General features: G+C 37.4%; 1 protein-coding gene across 6 annotated transcripts; it reads left to right on the forward strand.

Annotated features, from left to right (window-relative positions):
- The first annotated feature begins 5984 nt into the window (after positions 1-5984).
- LOC120103730 (NAC domain-containing protein JA2-like) lies at positions 5985-15582 on the forward strand. Of its 6 annotated transcripts, none has more exons than XM_039134017.1 (6): positions 5985-6088; positions 6883-7072; positions 11422-11672; positions 11784-11963; positions 12416-12755; positions 14715-14902. In XM_039134017.1, the coding sequence occupies exons 2-6, from the start codon at positions 6910-6912 to the stop codon at positions 14750-14752; spliced, it is 972 nt and encodes a 323-aa protein (XP_038989945.1). In that variant the 5' UTR covers positions 5985-6088; positions 6883-6909; the 3' UTR covers positions 14753-14902. The 6 variants fall into 6 exon arrangements, with proteins under 6 accessions (XP_038989945.1, XP_038989939.1, XP_038989942.1 ...); XM_039134011.1 differs by having other exon boundaries at positions 5986-6088; positions 14737-15582; XM_039134014.1 differs by having other exon boundaries at positions 5986-6088; positions 11425-11672; positions 14737-15582.
- The last annotated feature ends 2955 nt before the right edge of the window (positions 15583-18537 follow it).

An 18537-nucleotide genomic window follows, 5' to 3' on the forward strand; every position in this document is an offset into this window, starting at 1 on the left:
CTGTGGTCGGGGGAGGCGGAGCTGCCATTGGCACTCCGCGAGATTTTGTATTTTGATCTTATTGGGTGTATTCATACCCGTACTGTATGAAGCACCCGTTCTCAGCAAAAAAAAAAAAAAAAAAAAAAAGATGATAATGAGACCTTATGTGTTCATTATTTATAAGTTTTTTGACTATTGATACAATATTCGTTTGGAATTATTAATTGATTATTTTTTATTACTTATGGTGTAATAGTTTAGGATTCTTACTAGGCTGGACAAAGTTCATATTCTTCTTACTTTTTCCTCAAAGTCACAGGAGGCATAGACTCGAATGGAAGGGATGTGGAGTTCGTGCAGCTAGTCATTAGTTAACTAGTTAGTTATTTTATTTTGCTAAAACAGACGAAAATTGGAAAATTTGTAATTGAACTATTGAAGAATTAATATAGGTCGATTAGTTTAAATGTTGGTATTGTGTGAATTATGCTCATGGGCCTAGCATAGTCTCTAGGGCTCTGCTCTAGGGAGTGTGTGGCGTGTCGCATTCCAGATTCGGTTGCTGGGTTCGGGGTGTGATAATTCTCTCACTTTTAATAAGGACTCTATGATACTAACATACGCTAAAAATGGACCATGGAATTGCATTTTATCATTGCATCAGAAACTATGATTGTTCATTTATACAATTCATTAGCTTTCAATGCATTTACTAGAATTGTAATAACAGAATGACCGCTAAATAGTTATCATTATTTAATTTTTTTATTGATTAATTTGCATGTTTTAGCAAGGGGCCAAAATGGCAACTGTAACAATAGTTATGACAATTGTTATTCCAAAACACTATTTGACTTAAGCATTGGAAGAGGCTCAGCGAGAGCCATCCTGCCGGGTCTTCCTCTTCTCTTTACATGCAGATTTGTGACTCTCCATGACAGTTTTTATATGCAGATCTCTAACTCTCCACAGCAGTTGGTATAAAAGCAGGTTTGGCTCGGCTACAAAAGTAGGGGCAAATGTGTCTTAGAATCGGTCACAGCTCATACAAAAGAGCCAACAAACCAAAGCACGCCACGAAGTCTCTAAATTGACAATTAAAACACGCCATGTGGCAAGCCCAAAAGCATGCAACTAACTTCGAATTTCAAAAATCCCCTACAGCTGGTGATAGCTCAGCCGTAATCTCGAGCAGTCTCTTGAATCACACCAACCAAACGAGTAGAACACAATCTGCGTGCGAAATGTTCGCACCTGATTCTTGAAACGTGCAGAGGCTTGCCAATTCTGGCCAACCCACATGCCTGAATTCTAAGGCGACAGGCGCTCTCCTTCGTCTATATAATCGGCTCTTCGAGGGATCTTCCAGATAAATGCTCATGTGCCCTGACATACCATTAAGAACCTCCTCTATTCTCTGAGCATTGTCCTGGCATAGGCATTGGAGGATCTTCCGCCAGATACACTCCAGCAAGAGGAGCTCTTCGTTTTTGTTGTTTTAGGTCGGAGCTCAATCGCAGGTCAGGACCCTGACTGCAACTTTTTACTTTGAATCATAGCCTTGCATGAACCAAACAGCTTGTCGTCGAGCACTTCAACATCTCTCCTACTCGGTGCTTGGGATAGGTCGATTTTCAGTGACAACAACAATAACTTCAATACCATATAGCAAAGCATCAGAGTCGCTCGCCAATCATTCCGCATACTCCCCAAAAGCACCATGCTTCTTTTGCTAGAGGTTTCACAATGTTCATCATCATGAAAGAAGCAAATAGGATAATTGACAAGCATTGAATGATTGGTGAAGACAACAGAAAGTTACATTTACAGGAATTTCGATGGTACGTTTGAAAGAAAATATAATACTTAGGACTTATCATAAAATTGAGAACCCTCCTAGATTGAAGTTAATCACAAACCAAAACATTAAAACCAATAGCTGTTGTAATGTCTTGGTCCAAGATTAATGAACTTGAAACCCAAACAGCTACCCTGGGTCAAACCGGCACGGTCCACTTTGCATCCTTTCTTTGCGACGATTTTAAATGGTGTCCCCACTTCCAAAAACAGCCATATTTGGCAGTTCTCGGCAGAATGGTAGTTGCCAGTGCTCCCTATTCCGTACTCAATTCTTTCAGACAGAACTAGCCGCCCACCTGGACTCCCACTGAGGTATTGATATGGGTGCCCAGCCTTTTCCTTTTTTTAATCTCTTGTAAGGGCTTGGCCCAAATAATGAAAGATATTGTGGGGAAAAAAAAACTTGCCACTGGCCCAAATTAAGGGCATGTTTAGTTTGCGACCATAAATTCAGAATCAGAATATTGTATAATGAGAATCAAAATGGTCATATCTTTCGATGCGTTTATTTTGTAATTAGAATTGAACTAGAATTTGAATACCAAAAAATAGTAAGGATAGAATTTTGAGGATACCAAAAAATCGAAATGGAGATGTCCCTCCAACAAAATATCTAGAATAAAAATCATTCCATCCATATTTCAGAATCTGATTTCCTCCAACCAAATATATCTTAAATAAATGAGAGCGGGAGGAAAAATAAGGATATTATAAACTATACAAGGGTCGCCAATTATTTGAAGAAGACCAAGAGGATCGACCGCTGCATAGTCTAAGAATCTGCCCATTCCGGGTGCACAAAAAGTTCCATATGTCATTTTAAATAGAAAGATTAGTTCAACTAATAAAAATTAATGTGCATGCACTAACGAGGCGAGCAAACAATCCAAGCTAGGCCCAAGCTTTAGGCAACTCGGCTTGGATTGATATATAGCATCGTGTGCCGAGCTCCATCAAAGCTGCTTAAGCTTTGCTTGTATAAGTTCTGAGAAGAGCCTTAATTTATAAAGCCAAATCAAGCTTCCTTGATTTTTGGAATTATCCAATGCAAGCTTGACTTATTTACCAGCGAGCCTCTGAAACTATTTGAGCTCAAACCAGCTTTTAATGAGCCAAGTAAGCTGCCAATGAGCAGCTTGGACCAGACTCAGTCCAGACTTGCCCTAGCTAGAAAATGAGTCAAGCTCAAGTAGTTTTTGAAACTCGCCTTGTAAACGAGCAAAGTTTGAACATGAACCAGTTGCAAAAACAATAAGCAAGGGTTTGATGAGAGATCCTCGGAGCTTAAGTGAGACACAACTTGAATAGTAGAAGTCAAACTCAGCTCAAGCTCTCTTTCACGCACCTACACACACACTTTGGATTGGTCTTGAGCATCCACTTGGGCACTACTTTGCGTCCCCAAACATTTTCCCACCTATGCACCAAGAGCTCGTTTGGTTCACGGAAAAAGAAAGAAAAAAAATGTGGTCAATGAAAAATTAATAAGATACCTCTTATTTGGTTTGAGTTTTCAAGAAATAGAGATAGAAAAGTTGTATTTCCGTAAAAATATAATTCCCACATTTCATGAAAAAGTCTTTCCTATGAGAAACATAGGCAAGTTACTTTCCCGTGAGCCGTAAATCACTCTATTTTTATTTTTTTAAAAAAAAACTCTTCAGCATTAAAGAGCAATTAAAGACCTAATTTTTATTAATTACATATAATTTTTTAAGGAAAGTTGATATAGTCAACCAAATATAAGCACTCTGAAAATTTGTCATTTTTTCATTGTCAATCAAACAAGCCAAAAGTACTTTTTCAGGCATCCTTTTTTCAGAAATATGCTTTTCAGAAATCATATTTGTAGGAAAAAAAATGCTTCCCACGAGCCAAACGAGCCCTAAGAATTTATCCATAACTATACCTAATTTCTTATGATTAACTCATTTTGCCCCTAAGATATGCTTACTTATGTAGCCATCCATTAATGAAAACCTTTCTTTTTGAGAAAATAATTAAAGCCTTTCTAGGAGAAGAATCCATTTCACTTGGACTCATTGTCGGACTCCGATTTCCGTGCTCCATCAAGCAAGGGCCCACAAAAATCCGTAGACTTGGTCCAAGTGGAAGACTCTAGAAGGGATGAGAGAAATAAACTAAGATCACCCAATTGCCTTCGACCCGCTTTAACCCACACTGTCCACGTGAAGTGCCTCCTGGGGGTTTTTTGGGGGGCTATTCTTGCGTTATTCTACTATGCGAGGGGAAGCTTCGCAGAAAGGTGACTGAGATCGCGCAGACCCTGGCTCACCAGGACGTGCCACGTGTGACAGAAGCAGCAAAAGAGATGCTATTACCCCCGGTGCTTATTTAATTTATTTAAGGTAGGTCTGCGCGTCCTAGTTACGCAACACCGTTATGTTCGAACCACGGCCAAAGTCTTTGGATAAGGTTTCATGCCCTCGTTGGATAGGGAATGCCTGAAATCTTTGCCGGTCCGTATAATGGTGTAGAACTAGAGCAAGAAAACGGTATATTCTATTTCCTAATTTGGAATAAGGTAAAATGAAGTGAAATAATGGTGTAGCCTTATATTTGGAATAATATGTTAAATTAGTTCAAACTATTGACTAGCAAAAGAAATTAACTAAAACTTAAATAAAGATAAAATAAACTTAAAAAGTGATGTTTGAGCCTTGAGCTCATAATAATAACCGTATACTTATCAATATTTTAAATCAATTTAGAATACTTATATTAAAATGATAAGAATTGTATATAGTTGTATGTATATCCAATTACTTGGCTCGATGAGCAAGCTTGCATGCTGTATATGGCATCTTTTTAAGATCTTGTTTGGCAAAGCTGTTGGCAGTAGAACTTTCGGAAGTAAAGTTTTTTGAAATAAAATTTTTCTCTTTTTTTTGGTACGCTGGCTTCTCACACCACACGTATATGAGTACAGTCAAAGAAATCAGAAGAAAGAAGCTGGCCCAACAGGTCAACTTCTAAAGTAACGTGGAACTTTAATATGTCTTTGGTAAACAAACTAAGAAACTACTTTTAGTATGACAAAATGATCATAAAGAACATTGCATAGTATTATACAACAGAACATAATAAAATATAATGTATATTAATACATAAATATATGATATAGTATAATATTACTGTAATGTAATATAATATGATTATAATATAATAATCTAATATTGTATGCTGTAGCATAATAGTATAACTTAATTTGATATTGTATAACATAACATATCAATATATAAGATAATATAATATTATATTTATAGTATAATATAATAATAAAGGTATAAAATATGATAATTATTATCATTATATATTAATAAATATAAAGAGATATTTTCTGTGATTATAATATTTTATCATGGGTATTTTAGTCTCGAAAAAAATTTATAAATTAAAACAGTTTTTCGACGCATGCTAAAAGTGATTTTCTGAAGAAGCTCCAAAATTCTCTCAAAAAACTATTTTAGCTTTCTGATAAAGCTAAAATAACTTTTCGATTTTTTTACCAAACACCTCTATTTCATCCAAAAGTATTTTTGGAGAGTCAAAAAGTGCTTTTTGGCCTAACTAAAGCTCTGCCAAACGTCAATTAAGCTCACTATACATTATAAATTAAATATTTTTAAATTAAAATATACAAATAAATTACAAAAATGGTCAAGTGCGGGAACTGACTCAGTATCAAGCATGCACTCCATACAAAAGATGTGATCCAACAAGCAAAGACATGTTCTAAATCTTCCTCAGATTATTATGTTTAATTTTAAAACAGATTGATAATCTAATTAGTCTCCAAGGATGCAAACAGTGCTTGACTTTTCCAACGGCAGCCACTTTCAACGGCTTCCGCACCACTTACGGTGCGTGCTGACAGCTGTCATAACAGCCGTTAAAACTTACGATAACGCAGCAGAAAGTGATGACGTAGATAACGGCTGTTATACAGCGCGGTTGGGGTACACGTCATGGGAATAGGGGTAACGGCGGTAAATTGGCGGACTTAGCTGGGGGGGAGTGGCAGGGCAGTACATTAACTGCGTGGTGGCTGAGGTACAACCATGGTTAAGAGCCAGAGTAGAGTTGCCTTCCCCGCGCCTATAAATACGTCCCCACTCGCTTCCTTTATTTCCTCATTTCGGGCCATTGAGCGAGGGGGGGCTAGAGAGGAGTCGTAGGTCACTCGACTATTACGTCCACTCCTCGTCGATAGATCGGCTCTGAGGTTAGATTGGAGAAAAATTGTCGAGTTTCTTGATTTTGATTGTTAGTTTGAGATGTTTTGATCGGAAGAATCGGACAATCATTCTCGATTTTTTTTTTTTTTTTGATGTTTTTGGGTGTTGATATGGGAAGGAGAATTCGAGGGATTCTTTGGTTGTTCTGGATTCTCGAATCCAGATCTTATCTTTGGGTCGATGGGGATTTTTCTTTGAATCGTTGAAGAAGTATTGAGAAAGAAAGAATCAGGCCTAAAATTTTGGTTTTTCTTTCACTTTATGAAGAATTCTTGTGGTGAATCATGGCGGCATATTCAAAAGATTTGAGGAATTATTCTTGAATCGAACCATAGTATTATTCAAAAATGGACTGGTTTAGATTTATTTGCGTATGGGTGAGTCAAACTGTGCGGAACCATGTCGATTTTTCTATGTTTTCCGACAGAAATGAAGAATTTTCTTTTTAATGTTATCCAATCTAGAATCTTGAAATCAATTCCAATTATAGACGAATATCTAGATTTCTCGGTTGTTCTGTTTCTTTTCATTTTATTGTCTTTTATTTTAAGTTTACTATTTGGGGCAATTGACATAACCCATGCGGAAAAAAAATCAGCTCGGGAACTGTATTATAACATTTTTTAAGTAAAGAAACATAATTTTGAGCAAAAAGCTTCAAATCTCAGGATTTAGCCTAATTTCCTTGTTTTGGATACATTTTTCCTTGTTTTGGATGCACCTGGCGGATTGGATAAATTGGGGAATTACTAAATATACTAGCTGTGGCTGCCCTTTATAGGGTTTCTTGTTCCAAATCAGGGTCGCCATGTGTCCTTCGGCGCCTTTCTCTGTGCCACTGGATATCAATGCATCTTCAACTGACGAAGAACTTGTACTGTTCTTGGGAGGAAGGAAGGTTGGGGATCCCGTCCCAGACAACGTGATCACTGAAGTGAGCCCTTTCAGCATCGAACCATGGAATTCTCCTGGTTAGCATTGGTTCATACTTAAGAGTTGCCTCTTTAATTCCTTGTGCTACTTTGCATTTATACTGAAGGTACTTCAAAATTCTAATAGTGATATGTTCTTAATTTTCTCCATTAAAATTCGAATAGATCTATCTACGTTCTTAATTTTTTTCTCCTTTTTGATGTTATTTGGTTTTTATATTGATAGCTTTTGGAGCACAGTGTCACTAAGGGATCATGGTTTTTGCTGTTCTGGGGTGAAAATTAAGTTCTTCTGTGGTTTGATAGTTTTCTGGGTCTACAGGAAATCTTAAGAATATTTGTGGAAACAAGATTTATTTACAAATGAATTAAGCAGAGTTTCATCTTTATGTTTTAATGCTTGTGTTGTACTTGTTTCATTCTTTTGCTGCCCATATTTTCTGTTGTAGGTTCTAAATTTGCAATTTTTGTAAAGATACTTAGGATAGTGACTTTGTGTATATACACTAGTTAAGGGACTTTGTGTATATAAACTAGTTAAGGGAAATATGGGAGATTCTGTGTTAGCTTAGTCATCAACCAGTAGAAGTGACTGGGATGAAGTGCAAAAGGAAGGAGGATTCTTGTGTATTCTTACATGCACATAACACAAACAATGCATATATATGTTTGCTGTCTAATTATGCATCTGAAGTTTTTAAGGGTTTTATAGAGACATGAATCCTGAATATGAGATTTGCTTATTTTCTTTCCAAACATTTATGGCCTTTTTCTCCATGTGATCAGACAGAAATTTTCATGATCCATTGAGTAAGCAATGATGATGTGAGTCAGGTAAAGACAATGTTTATTGCAGGCTTGAAGTTGGTTTAGTTAAGTGACTTAGACTTGCAATTATTAATTTCATTCTTCAATTATCGAAAGGTTGTCAGTGAGATGATTCTTTTTATGATAAAATGGAATTTTTAGGAAACAAAATTGCACTGTATTTAGATTAGCATCAAAGAGTGTCTTTCTTTGTGATAAAATGTCAGAATTTCGAGGACAAACATCATTCTTTGTTGCTTGTTGTTGCGGTTTAAGAACCTTTTAATAATTGCTTTCAGATGCCAACATGAATTGGGTTCATTGGTTGTTGTCCCCCTCTCCTCAGTGGTTGCACTGGGGAGAAGCCCAGGGTTCAACACCTGGTTGACCAAGATTTAGAAATCTTTGAGGATCACATCATCAAACGCAGCTTGAACACCAGCTGACATCGAAAACTGAAAAAAACTCATGTAACACATCTTGAGTGTGGACAACTACTTTTTTTTTCGATTCTTCTTCTTATTGTTGTTTTGTGGCACCGGGGTCATGGTGAATAGAGCCCATTCATAGATATTCTATATATTCTTTTTTGTTCAGGCACCCTTGATGAACTTTTTCCTCTTAAGGTGTGATTCTTTCACGATTGCTATATATGTGGTCTATTGGCATAATGACATTTGCATTCACTTCAGTTTTCAGCATTAATCAAATTCAATGGTCGTAGAAATGGGAGATGTTCAGATAACTTGCAAAAGATATTAGCTATCAAATTGGTCCATGGCATTGCTAACTTAGTTCTCGTAACCTTGCTAAGCTTGCCTCTATATAGGGTTGGTGAATTTCAAGATTTTTAATTTGTCTGTATATTCAAAGTTTCCATGGAATTTGATGAAGTCTTGGGATCTTTTTCACCTCCTCAAGGACAACTTGGGTTTGGTCTTAGATTGTTCATATTACATGCTTGTGTTGTTCTTCTTCGGGCAGATAAATAGTGCTTGGAGATGATTTCTGTGATGTTTCTTCTATGATTGAAAGGGTTCATATTCAACCTCTTATGCATATTCTTTGTCATCACATGGTCAGTGGCTAGTTCAGAGGGTTGAATCGTCATGGGATCTTGCTAGCTTGTCCCTTAATATGCCTGCGAATCATTGAGAATATTTTTGTCACATCCAGCCTCCTTTTGCAAAATCCTTGGTTTTGTTGTACACTTTGGCTATGAGTCTTGAGATCAAATCATGAAATGATCTCTGGTGTTTTACATTATAGAACTTGAATTATATGATTACTTGACTTTTTGATTCTTCATCCTTCTCCCTTTCTTCCTGCCTTTTCAGCGGCGTTCAGGCTCGAATTGGTATGTTTTCTGTGAAGTATGGTAGCTTTGCATTTCAATTGAAGTCATGGAATTGATATTTTGTTTCATTGCTCAGAAATAGACTGAAACAACATGCTGTCCTACTGATCACTTCTCTGCGAGTCTGTTTGCTGAATCAGAGCCAAATGATCCAAATAAAGGTTGTTTGAACCACTGCTTAGTCATCATGTCCTTTTGATAAGTTTTATAGCCAGAGTTGTCGTCCCTCACCATTTTTGAGACCTAGGTTTTAAAGCATGGATGGCTTGTCTATGGTTTTTGCTAACATTGAATGGTGAGCACTTAGAATTTCATCATAAATAAATATCACCATGCTGATAAATAAGCAGATGATCAAACAAAAAATCCAAACAAGTCGAGGTGATATGTTCCTTTCTTCTGGAACTTCTTTTCCTTTCCATGCATAATTGTTGGGTGTTCCAAAATTGGCTACATCTTTTTTATGAGCCTCCTTCATATATGAGCTTGCCTTCAAAAAGACCACATGTTCTATACACGACACTATCTATGCCAGCTTGCTGTTAACCTTTATCTTGGTAAAGCGCACGATATCATACCATTTTACATGCTTCATTATGGTGTAACCTACCTAATAAGCTTCCACTCATACCCAAAAAAAGAAGCATCTTTTCTTGCAAAAGCATCATGTTTGTGCAAGTTTTTGAACATAGATATGTTAGATGTTGTCAAGAAAGGGATCTTGCTGATTTAAGGCACAGTTGCAAGTTTGATGTTGGTAAGTTCATGATGAACCCTACTATTTTTGGATGGTCCATTTGTGATGTCAATTAATCATGCTGATCATATTCTTTAGTACCTTGGTTGTCAGTTCGTGTAATTTCATCAGTTCCAAATATCTACATCATTGCTCCATGTTTCATGTTACTGGCTTCTTGGGGAACTTGAAGTGGCAGTTGATCTTGTTGTCATTGCTATAGGCCTGCCTGAGAAGTCACTACCACAGTGTGGCCATGTGATGAATATTCAACCTAGAATCTGGAACCAGAAATCAATTAGTGATAGACCTACTCAAGGTTTATAAGGAAAGGGTCAGTGGCTTTTCAGGTTTTTTGACCAAAGGAAGTAAAAAAGAAAAAAAGGAGAACTCCTAATGATGGTTTGTGCTCTAGAAGATCAAAAATTTGTCTAAATAAGATGGTGCTGGTTTGCAAAGGACAAGGGAGAACTCCTAAAGATAGATAGTGGACTAGAAGATCATATATTGTCTCAGTACAATGGTGCTGGTTTGCGAATAACTAGTAATTCAGAGGTAGTAGATGAATGATTCTAACGAAATTCCAACTAAAGTATGAAGGTGAACTGCATAAAACTTGAAGTAACCTGCAAGACAAGGGTGAGGAAGATATCTTTGGCAAAGTCTTTGCCACCAAGAACTGTTAGAAGTCATTGCTTTCAGGCTTTGTTCATTTTGAATAAAATCCTCGAATGCTCTGTTGATTGTGGCATCAAACAGGGACAAAATAGAAGCATAACCTCCAAAAGTAGTTAGCTGAACCCTAAATATTTTTTCCAACTTTCCCAAAAGAATCTAAAACTAAGTTTTTTTCCAACTTTTCTAAAAGAATCTAAAACTAAGTGCTAGCAGGATGCTCACTTCAAAAAGAGAATCCTCGAATAATGTGAACCATGTGTCTTACATTTAGCTATTTGCAATGGACACTCATGAAGCGAGCAAGTTTATATGAATGACTCAAATTCTGAAACTCAGGATGATGGAAATTTAGATGACTTTCGTTACTACTCACATACTGCCTGCAAGCGTTATGTATATTCATCTGTCACTCATATCTGAACTGTTTCTATTTGTGGAGCAAAGGGCAATCTTTTGTGGTGAGCCTTGATCTCCTAAAATTAAAAAAAAAATGTTCCTGAAATCCAATGCTAACTGATCCAAGTGGCCAGACATAATTTAGATATGGTGTTTCTAATCATCAGAATTGTGCAATTTGTGGAAAAAGAAGAGAAATTTTAATATTGTCAACTGGTGCCATCTAGCTATTAAAATCAGGGCTGTACATGAAGTCCTGAAAAATAAATTCTTTTTGCATAAATCTTTTTCCATGTCAAGACATATAGGCTTTAACTTCTCCTGGCATCAGAACTTTCCTCGGTTCACTTTACATTTACTAATAAATAATAATTAGATTAGAAAGTAGCTGACACTGGAAAACTTGTTGTGCAGAAGATATGTGGTACTTGTTCAATCCTGAGGATCCACAATCTCTGAATGGTGACTGTGAATTTAAAGTGACAAGAACTGGATACTGGAAATCTATGGATGATCTCAGAATATTGACAAGTACTCCTACTGTGGGCAGAAAAACAACAAGGGAATTTTATATAGGGAAAGCACCGCATGGAAATAAAACTCAGTGGATGATGCATGAATATCAAGCAGAACAAAAGACACGCCAGGGAATTAATATAGAGCAGGTACTATATATATTTGGCAGCCTGTGCTTGGTTTTGAGATGATGCTTTTATTGTTTGAACCTTCACGCGACCTTCCAATAGAATATTGATGCGCTCGCATGATTTTTACAGGACCACTGTTCTCTGTGTAGAGTCTTTTTGCAAATTGATGAAAGGCCCAATCATGAGGAACAGCATAATTCTATAATTGCAGATGCCGCTGATGGTGATTACCTAGAATGTGTTTTGCTGAATCTTCTAGAACAAGAAGAAAACAATTTGTCTTCAAGGGATGCTGTAAACAGATCCCAGGTAGAAGTCATTTCTTTTTTCTTGTTGACAATCCTTTGTCTGCATTAATTGATTTTTTATGGTGCTTTGTTCATGTAACGAACTCCAATTCGCCTTTGAAATCTGTCAATTTTCATTGTACCCTCTTGTGTATTTTTAAGAGTAGTTTTTAGTTGGTATCCTCCTAATTTCTAATTTGGGTCATTATTGGCATATCAAAAGTAAGATTAGGAACCTTGTCTTTGTTTTGGACATTCACATACATGATTTGCTTTTTGCCCTTTTATCATGTTGTTTGCTCATTATCCTATTTTGGCGTTCACTTGTTGGATAATTATTAGCTTACATTGTATCATTCTGTGTACGAGGCACCGAAGCTTTTATTTTTTTATCCAATCTAATGAGAGTAATGTCTGGTTAATTTCTTTTAGTATACATATATTTACTTTGGGTTCTATATTATTCCAAGACAGATGGTTGGCAGGGATCAGCAGGGGCAATCAGTATTATCTGGAGCAAGCGTCACTGGTCCAGAAACTGATAGTTCTGCTGAGGATGTATATGCAACTTGTGATTTTTCTAAGGGAGACTACTTGGAACTGAATGACCTTTATAGTCCGGGGACATCTTCATCCAGTTCTGACAACTCGAGCCTCATGTCAGTAAACTCTGATGATTGCTTTGATGCTGATGCCTTGTTGAGGGATATTGAGAATGAACATATCCCGAGGGTGGAAGAAGAGCATGTAGATTGCAGATACAGTGTCTCTGCATCCATCAAATCAAATCAAGTGGTTATCAGGCCACCACCTGGTATGCTTGTCCCTCTGTAGTCACATGTTCATCAAATAGCTATGCATTTATCTAAGATCTATATAAACATAGACATCTCAAGAGGGCTGCTGGCCGAACATACTTTTTTATTCTGTCTGGTTCTGATACGTTTTGCTTTGACTTAGCCTACGGTTCCCCTAGCATCCTAGCACATGCCAATTTATATAATAATAACCAGCAAGTCTTGTCCCTACCTTTTAAAGTCAGTTTTACAAATACATATAGTTGTATCTCTTCTCTATGTATAATGGATGCACTCAGTGTTGGGACTCCAACCCTGAGCAAGACTCCACTTTTGATGCTTTCCAAAATGTCCCTTCTCAAAAAGTCAAGGCCCTGTTCCTTTCTCATGACCATCTAGACCTGCTTTCATGTCTGTTGACTGTGTCAAAGTCTAGTACCATCTAATGATAACAGGATACATTACTAGTTGCTATTAGATATTCTAAATGGTGTATCCACCAAGACTCTGATTTATTTATCCTAGGGCCTCCCCTTCTCTTTCATTACACTTACAAATAGATCTAACCCCTCTCCTTATCAGGGCCTCCCAAATCTTCATTACAGATATACTTTCCATTCAGCATTTGGTTCATCACCAGCTTTAATAGGTTAAACTTCTACAATTCCTCAATGATCCTCATTGTTTGTCCTGCCCACCTGAAAGTTCTTATCTTTGCATGCTGAACTTACTATTTTTTAGATGTATATGTAGCCCAACCATTTGAACTACGCAACATCCTGGGGCTTGTTATCCAACAGATTATATTCTTCGAACTGAAGACATGCCAATCACTTATCACCCTGAATGTATGTCTATTTCATTGAGCTCTCTTTCTTTTCATTTTGTATCCATCTCTCCTTTTTCTGTATTGCATTCAAAATAACATTAATGATCACTCTATAGTAAATCTTTATCAATCATCATCAATCATGATAGATGATTGCATTTTTGTTACTGTTCCTTAAATTTCATCCTGTTTACACTTTATTCTCTTATTCATTGTTAGACCCTAATTTGTGAAGGTTTTCCTCCCGCAAATTCAACATTCTATCTAATCTAGTATCTTCATTAACTTGTTATCATCCAAAAATAAGATTGTACCCAAGTCACCTTCTAGTTTTGAGCAATCTACTTTATGAAGAAAGTACCCTTTGTATAAACTTGAGAATCCTTTTCTTGCCTCAGCTTCTACTAATTCTCACTATTAGCTACTTAGTGTATGTCTTTAACAATTGTAGCGTTCTATATATAATGTATATGCAACATGTATTTTCCAATTATACTAGGGGAGGTGCTATATCATATTATTCCCACTAATTACATTCCTTTTTTTTCCGCTCCTAGGTTATACACGAGTTTATTGTATATAATTGTGTCCATTATTGATCTTCCTACTGTTAGATCAAATTATCTATAAGATACTGCTGTCGTTTTTCCCAATCTTTGTTCCATCACTCACTCTCTTAATGCCATTGATTGGCTCTCATTTGTTGTAGTTGTGGTTTTCTCATCATCCATATCCATTTAAATGGCATCACAATACTTCTTTATTCATCTATCACATCCCTATTGTCCAGTTCTCATTGAAGCACTTTAGGTTAACTCGATCTATATCATTATTTAATCGCTTTCTCATTTGTTTTAATATTTCCTTTGCCTTTACTAAGACCAACTTATATCAGCATAAGCTAATTTGTGGTATCGTGGATTTTCTTTTTGTTTTTATTAAGCCAAAGCTTTATTATTATTTCACATACCAACTTGAATATTGTCAGGGTGCTTTATTTGTTTCATTTCATTTGCTTGTTACCTCTTTTTCTTGATTTCCTTTAGATCTATATCTTTTAACTGTCTAGCTTCTTGCTTTTTGTGTGGTGCCAATCTGTAGATTTTTCTTAGTCTTGAATGGACAATTCAAGATACCCTGAAATTAGATTCTGTTCATGTCTTTTCCAGGCTCAGTTTGCCGTAACAGTAGCAGTAATCTAGTGGTTGAAGGGGGCACATTTGCCAATCCAATCCCTGAAAGGGCACGGACTTTCGGCCCTTCCTCTTCTGCTTATGAGCTATCTCATAACAGGAAGGCTTCTACTTCCGGCAAATCTCCAGGTAGTCATTCAGACCAATCTTCTTCCAGTAGTTCATGTGGTAGCAGGACTTCCCAAGGGCGGGGATCGAGGACTGTTGGCAGGATCGCGAGGTTGGGGAAGAAGTACTATTGCTGCTTTGGATCATTTCAGCCGGACCTTCATTCTTAATTTATCTTTAGCTGAGTAGAACATGATTGCAAGTTTGGAAGGTGTAAGCATCATCAACTTGCTGTGGGTGCCAAAAGATTGAAAGCCCGGGACCAACTGCTAACAAGAAAAGCAGAAACATTAGTAGTGTACAGTTCATCTTCTGTCAGGTGTAGAGTCGAGGACAAACTGCTGCTCTGAAGCATTTTAAAGCTACCTTAGCATTCATCTTCAATCATGCCGAGCAGAATAGTAGCTACCAGTACAGTGTCAGTCTTCAACTGCCTGATGCAACTGCTGGAGGAACAATTGCTACTCGATGACTGTTGGATTTATTCTACCTCATTCATATTATCATCTAGCTTGGTTACAGAAATCAAATCTTAGGGATCAAACAAGATACTACTCGACCGTAAAAAAAAAAAAAAAAAAAAAAAGGAAAACTTACAGTTTCTGTTTGTATTGGCTTCAGCCTATGTAATTATATATGTTAATTATGTTATGTAAGTGCATGTTATTCCCCCTCTTCTCTCTCTCTCTCATCCTACAAAATATATTCTCAAAATGGATATTGATTTCTATTATGATGTGGTTATCTTGTTAACTGATTTTGATCCAAACCGATCCATATGCACGCATGCCTGGCTGCCTGCCACCAAATTATAGATGGATCTTGGAGAACCCTTTGCCATTTAGGGTTCGATGGCTCTATACGAATTAGCCGACTGAAAGTGGTTATGCTACTTGGTACGGTACAATAAAAGAAGTCGGCAATAGGCGGGGAAGGAAGAATACAAACGACAGAGGACCCAAAGTCATCGATCTTTCTGGTTTGTATGAACAAAAAAATATTCCATCGATTTATCCAGGATTTTCTCAAACATTCTAGGCATCAAAAATGTCCCCCAAGTCTAGGCACATTCTGCTTGTTATTGATAATAAGGTCCACAACATAAACCTCATTAATTACAGGATTTATAAAAGTAGGCTTATACCTTAGAGCCCAATCAAAAGCGTACGTGGTCTAGCATCAGGGCAGATTGATCATTACCTGTGCTGTAGGTTAATCCTGATCAAATTTTCTGATCACGCATAGTGACAAACTTCCAGAACCATGAAGAGCCTTTTTGGTCAAGGTAGCTCCATGGCAGTAGCTGAGCCCAACTTGAGCTAGAGTTCTGCAATAAATTCATTACATGCTTACCCATGATTTCAACTTTGGCTCATTTAGGGTTTCAGATGGATGAGATCACCGGCCTCCTCTAGAATGATGATGGTGTCCCAGCCAACATAGTGGAAAAGCTGCTGCTTCTCATCCTTATCCCCAATGAACCTGGGGATAGCTTTCGCAAGCTCATTAAAAAAGTAAGGAATAGAGAGCAGAACATGGTTGACCAAGGTAATTTTACCAGCAATCTAATTCAATTTTTATTAGGTTGTTTGTAGTTTGATATGGTGGAACTACTCTGTAGCTTGATATTGTGACTCTTCGTTGAAGGTTGATTGGTGGCATGCACTAATATGTGCTAACCGATGACTTTATTCTCCCTACTAGTGTTTGCTAGATCTGGTTGGGCATGCATGTTTCTCCATATTTTAGAATTCATATATGTCATTTGGTGAGGAATAAATTTAATGAGTCAAATTAAGACCTATCACAAAGCGAGATTGTGTCATTTGCAAATTTAATGTGATAGATTGGTTATTATTGCTTATCATGCATCCTCTTTTGATCTAATTATTAATTAAATAACGATAGCATATCATATATTGGTTCACGTTATCATGTGGTCATACGAGATATCGGAAGTTTTTCGGGTTGCAACTAGTCCAAAGTAGAACTGACAACTAGTATGTATGGTAAAGAAATACCGTCGTCCTATTTAATTAGGCATGCATGCGCATAAGTTCTTTTATTTGAATTTTGCATCATAAAAGTTTCTCTTTTAATCACCTCCATACCTAGATGTTCAAATTTAAGATATTAATCAAGGGATCTGGCTTCTCCATTACTTTCTTCTAGGGCATATTTGGTTTTTCATAAGCGGGCACCGATAATTTCTTTTTAGTATACGTTGGTTGTGTCAAAGTGACCCAAGTGGCCTGAAGTGAGTTTCTACTGTAAGAGGAATTAGGCTCAAAATTGCGGGAAGTGACTTTGGCTTCCTAATTTCTGAAGTCACTTTGGTGAAAGTAAGTCCCTAGCCATCCATTAAGGGCAACCAAATAGGTATTTAGAGAGAGAGAATTCAGGGAAAATGAATCCTGTTCTTGGCCTCCAGTGTTTTCGGCCAGAGACCAGCTCCCTTTTGCTAAGATTTAGCCTTTTTTTGACCTGATCTTGGGATCAATTCCAATTTTGTGCAACCCCAGATCATTGCTGCACTCTCTCGCCAGACTTGATATCTCTGTTCTAACCATGATCTTGCCTTGCTATCACTTGGCCATGAATCTCCCTGCTAGTTATATTTGGTGATGTCTTCCTAGTCTTATTGCAATAGGCCATGCTTCGTTGCTTCTGAGTCTTATTTGAGGAGAGGGTTGTGTCAACCATGAATGCTGATCTAACTTTATCACAGTCTGCAGTGCTGGTTTGGGGTGCCAACGTCTGCTTCGATTTCGATAGTTGACAACATGGATAAGAGAAGCTGTGTCTGGCGACGATCTTCTTCGGTCGGAGTAGTCGACAACATGGATGATAGAAGCAATGGAGTCATGGTTGGACATTGTTATATTTTGTGTCATGCTGGGCTTGTATTTATATTGTGCTCGCTAGGCTTGTGCTGTGGGTCATTGGGCCTTTGCCCCACAAGAATTTTGGTCCAAGGACACTCCGAAATATGAGATATATGGTCGAGTATGGAGCCTCTGCAATGTGAATTTTGCACCGCCAAGTGCGATACCATTGTGGATAGCCACCATATTATCCATCTTGATGATGGGTGGCTCTCATTTATCTTGGAAACATGTTCATGTACTTTTTAGTGCGACTTTTGCACCATAGAGGGCGGTACTATTGTGGATAGCTACCATGTCATCCATCTTACACTATAGAAAAATTCGATATTACCGATGCTTTTTAATATATATACCGATGCAAAAAAGTATCGGTAATTTTAATTCCGACGCTTTCTAAAGCGTCGCAAAAGCATCGGCTATGCTATCGTCGAAAACCAACTTTACAACACTTTTTGAAAGCGTGGTGATGAAGCTTTTTATATCAAGTGGGTCTATAGCTCTCATTTATCCCGCAGAGGGCAAAAGTCACACCTCACAAGATCCCTTTTGTGAATGGTAGGGTGGGTTTATAACTGTGCCAGGTGGCATGTGTTGGTCTTTTTTTTTTATCTTACATACATACATATATGCATGTACGCATGACTCAAAATAGACCGATGCAAGTCTTTGGTTTCTTTCTGCCTTGAGCCAAATCTGGATCAAGGCCGGCCCAACCCTTAGGCGACTTAGGCGGTCGCCTAAGGCTCCGGCCCAAAGAAGGCCCACCATAGAAAAGGCCTCA

The sequence above is a fragment of the Phoenix dactylifera genome, chromosome 15, assembly GCF_009389715.1.
Source record: "Phoenix dactylifera cultivar Barhee BC4 chromosome 15, palm_55x_up_171113_PBpolish2nd_filt_p, whole genome shotgun sequence".
NCBI classification, from domain to species: domain Eukaryota; kingdom Viridiplantae; phylum Streptophyta; class Magnoliopsida; order Arecales; family Arecaceae; genus Phoenix; species Phoenix dactylifera.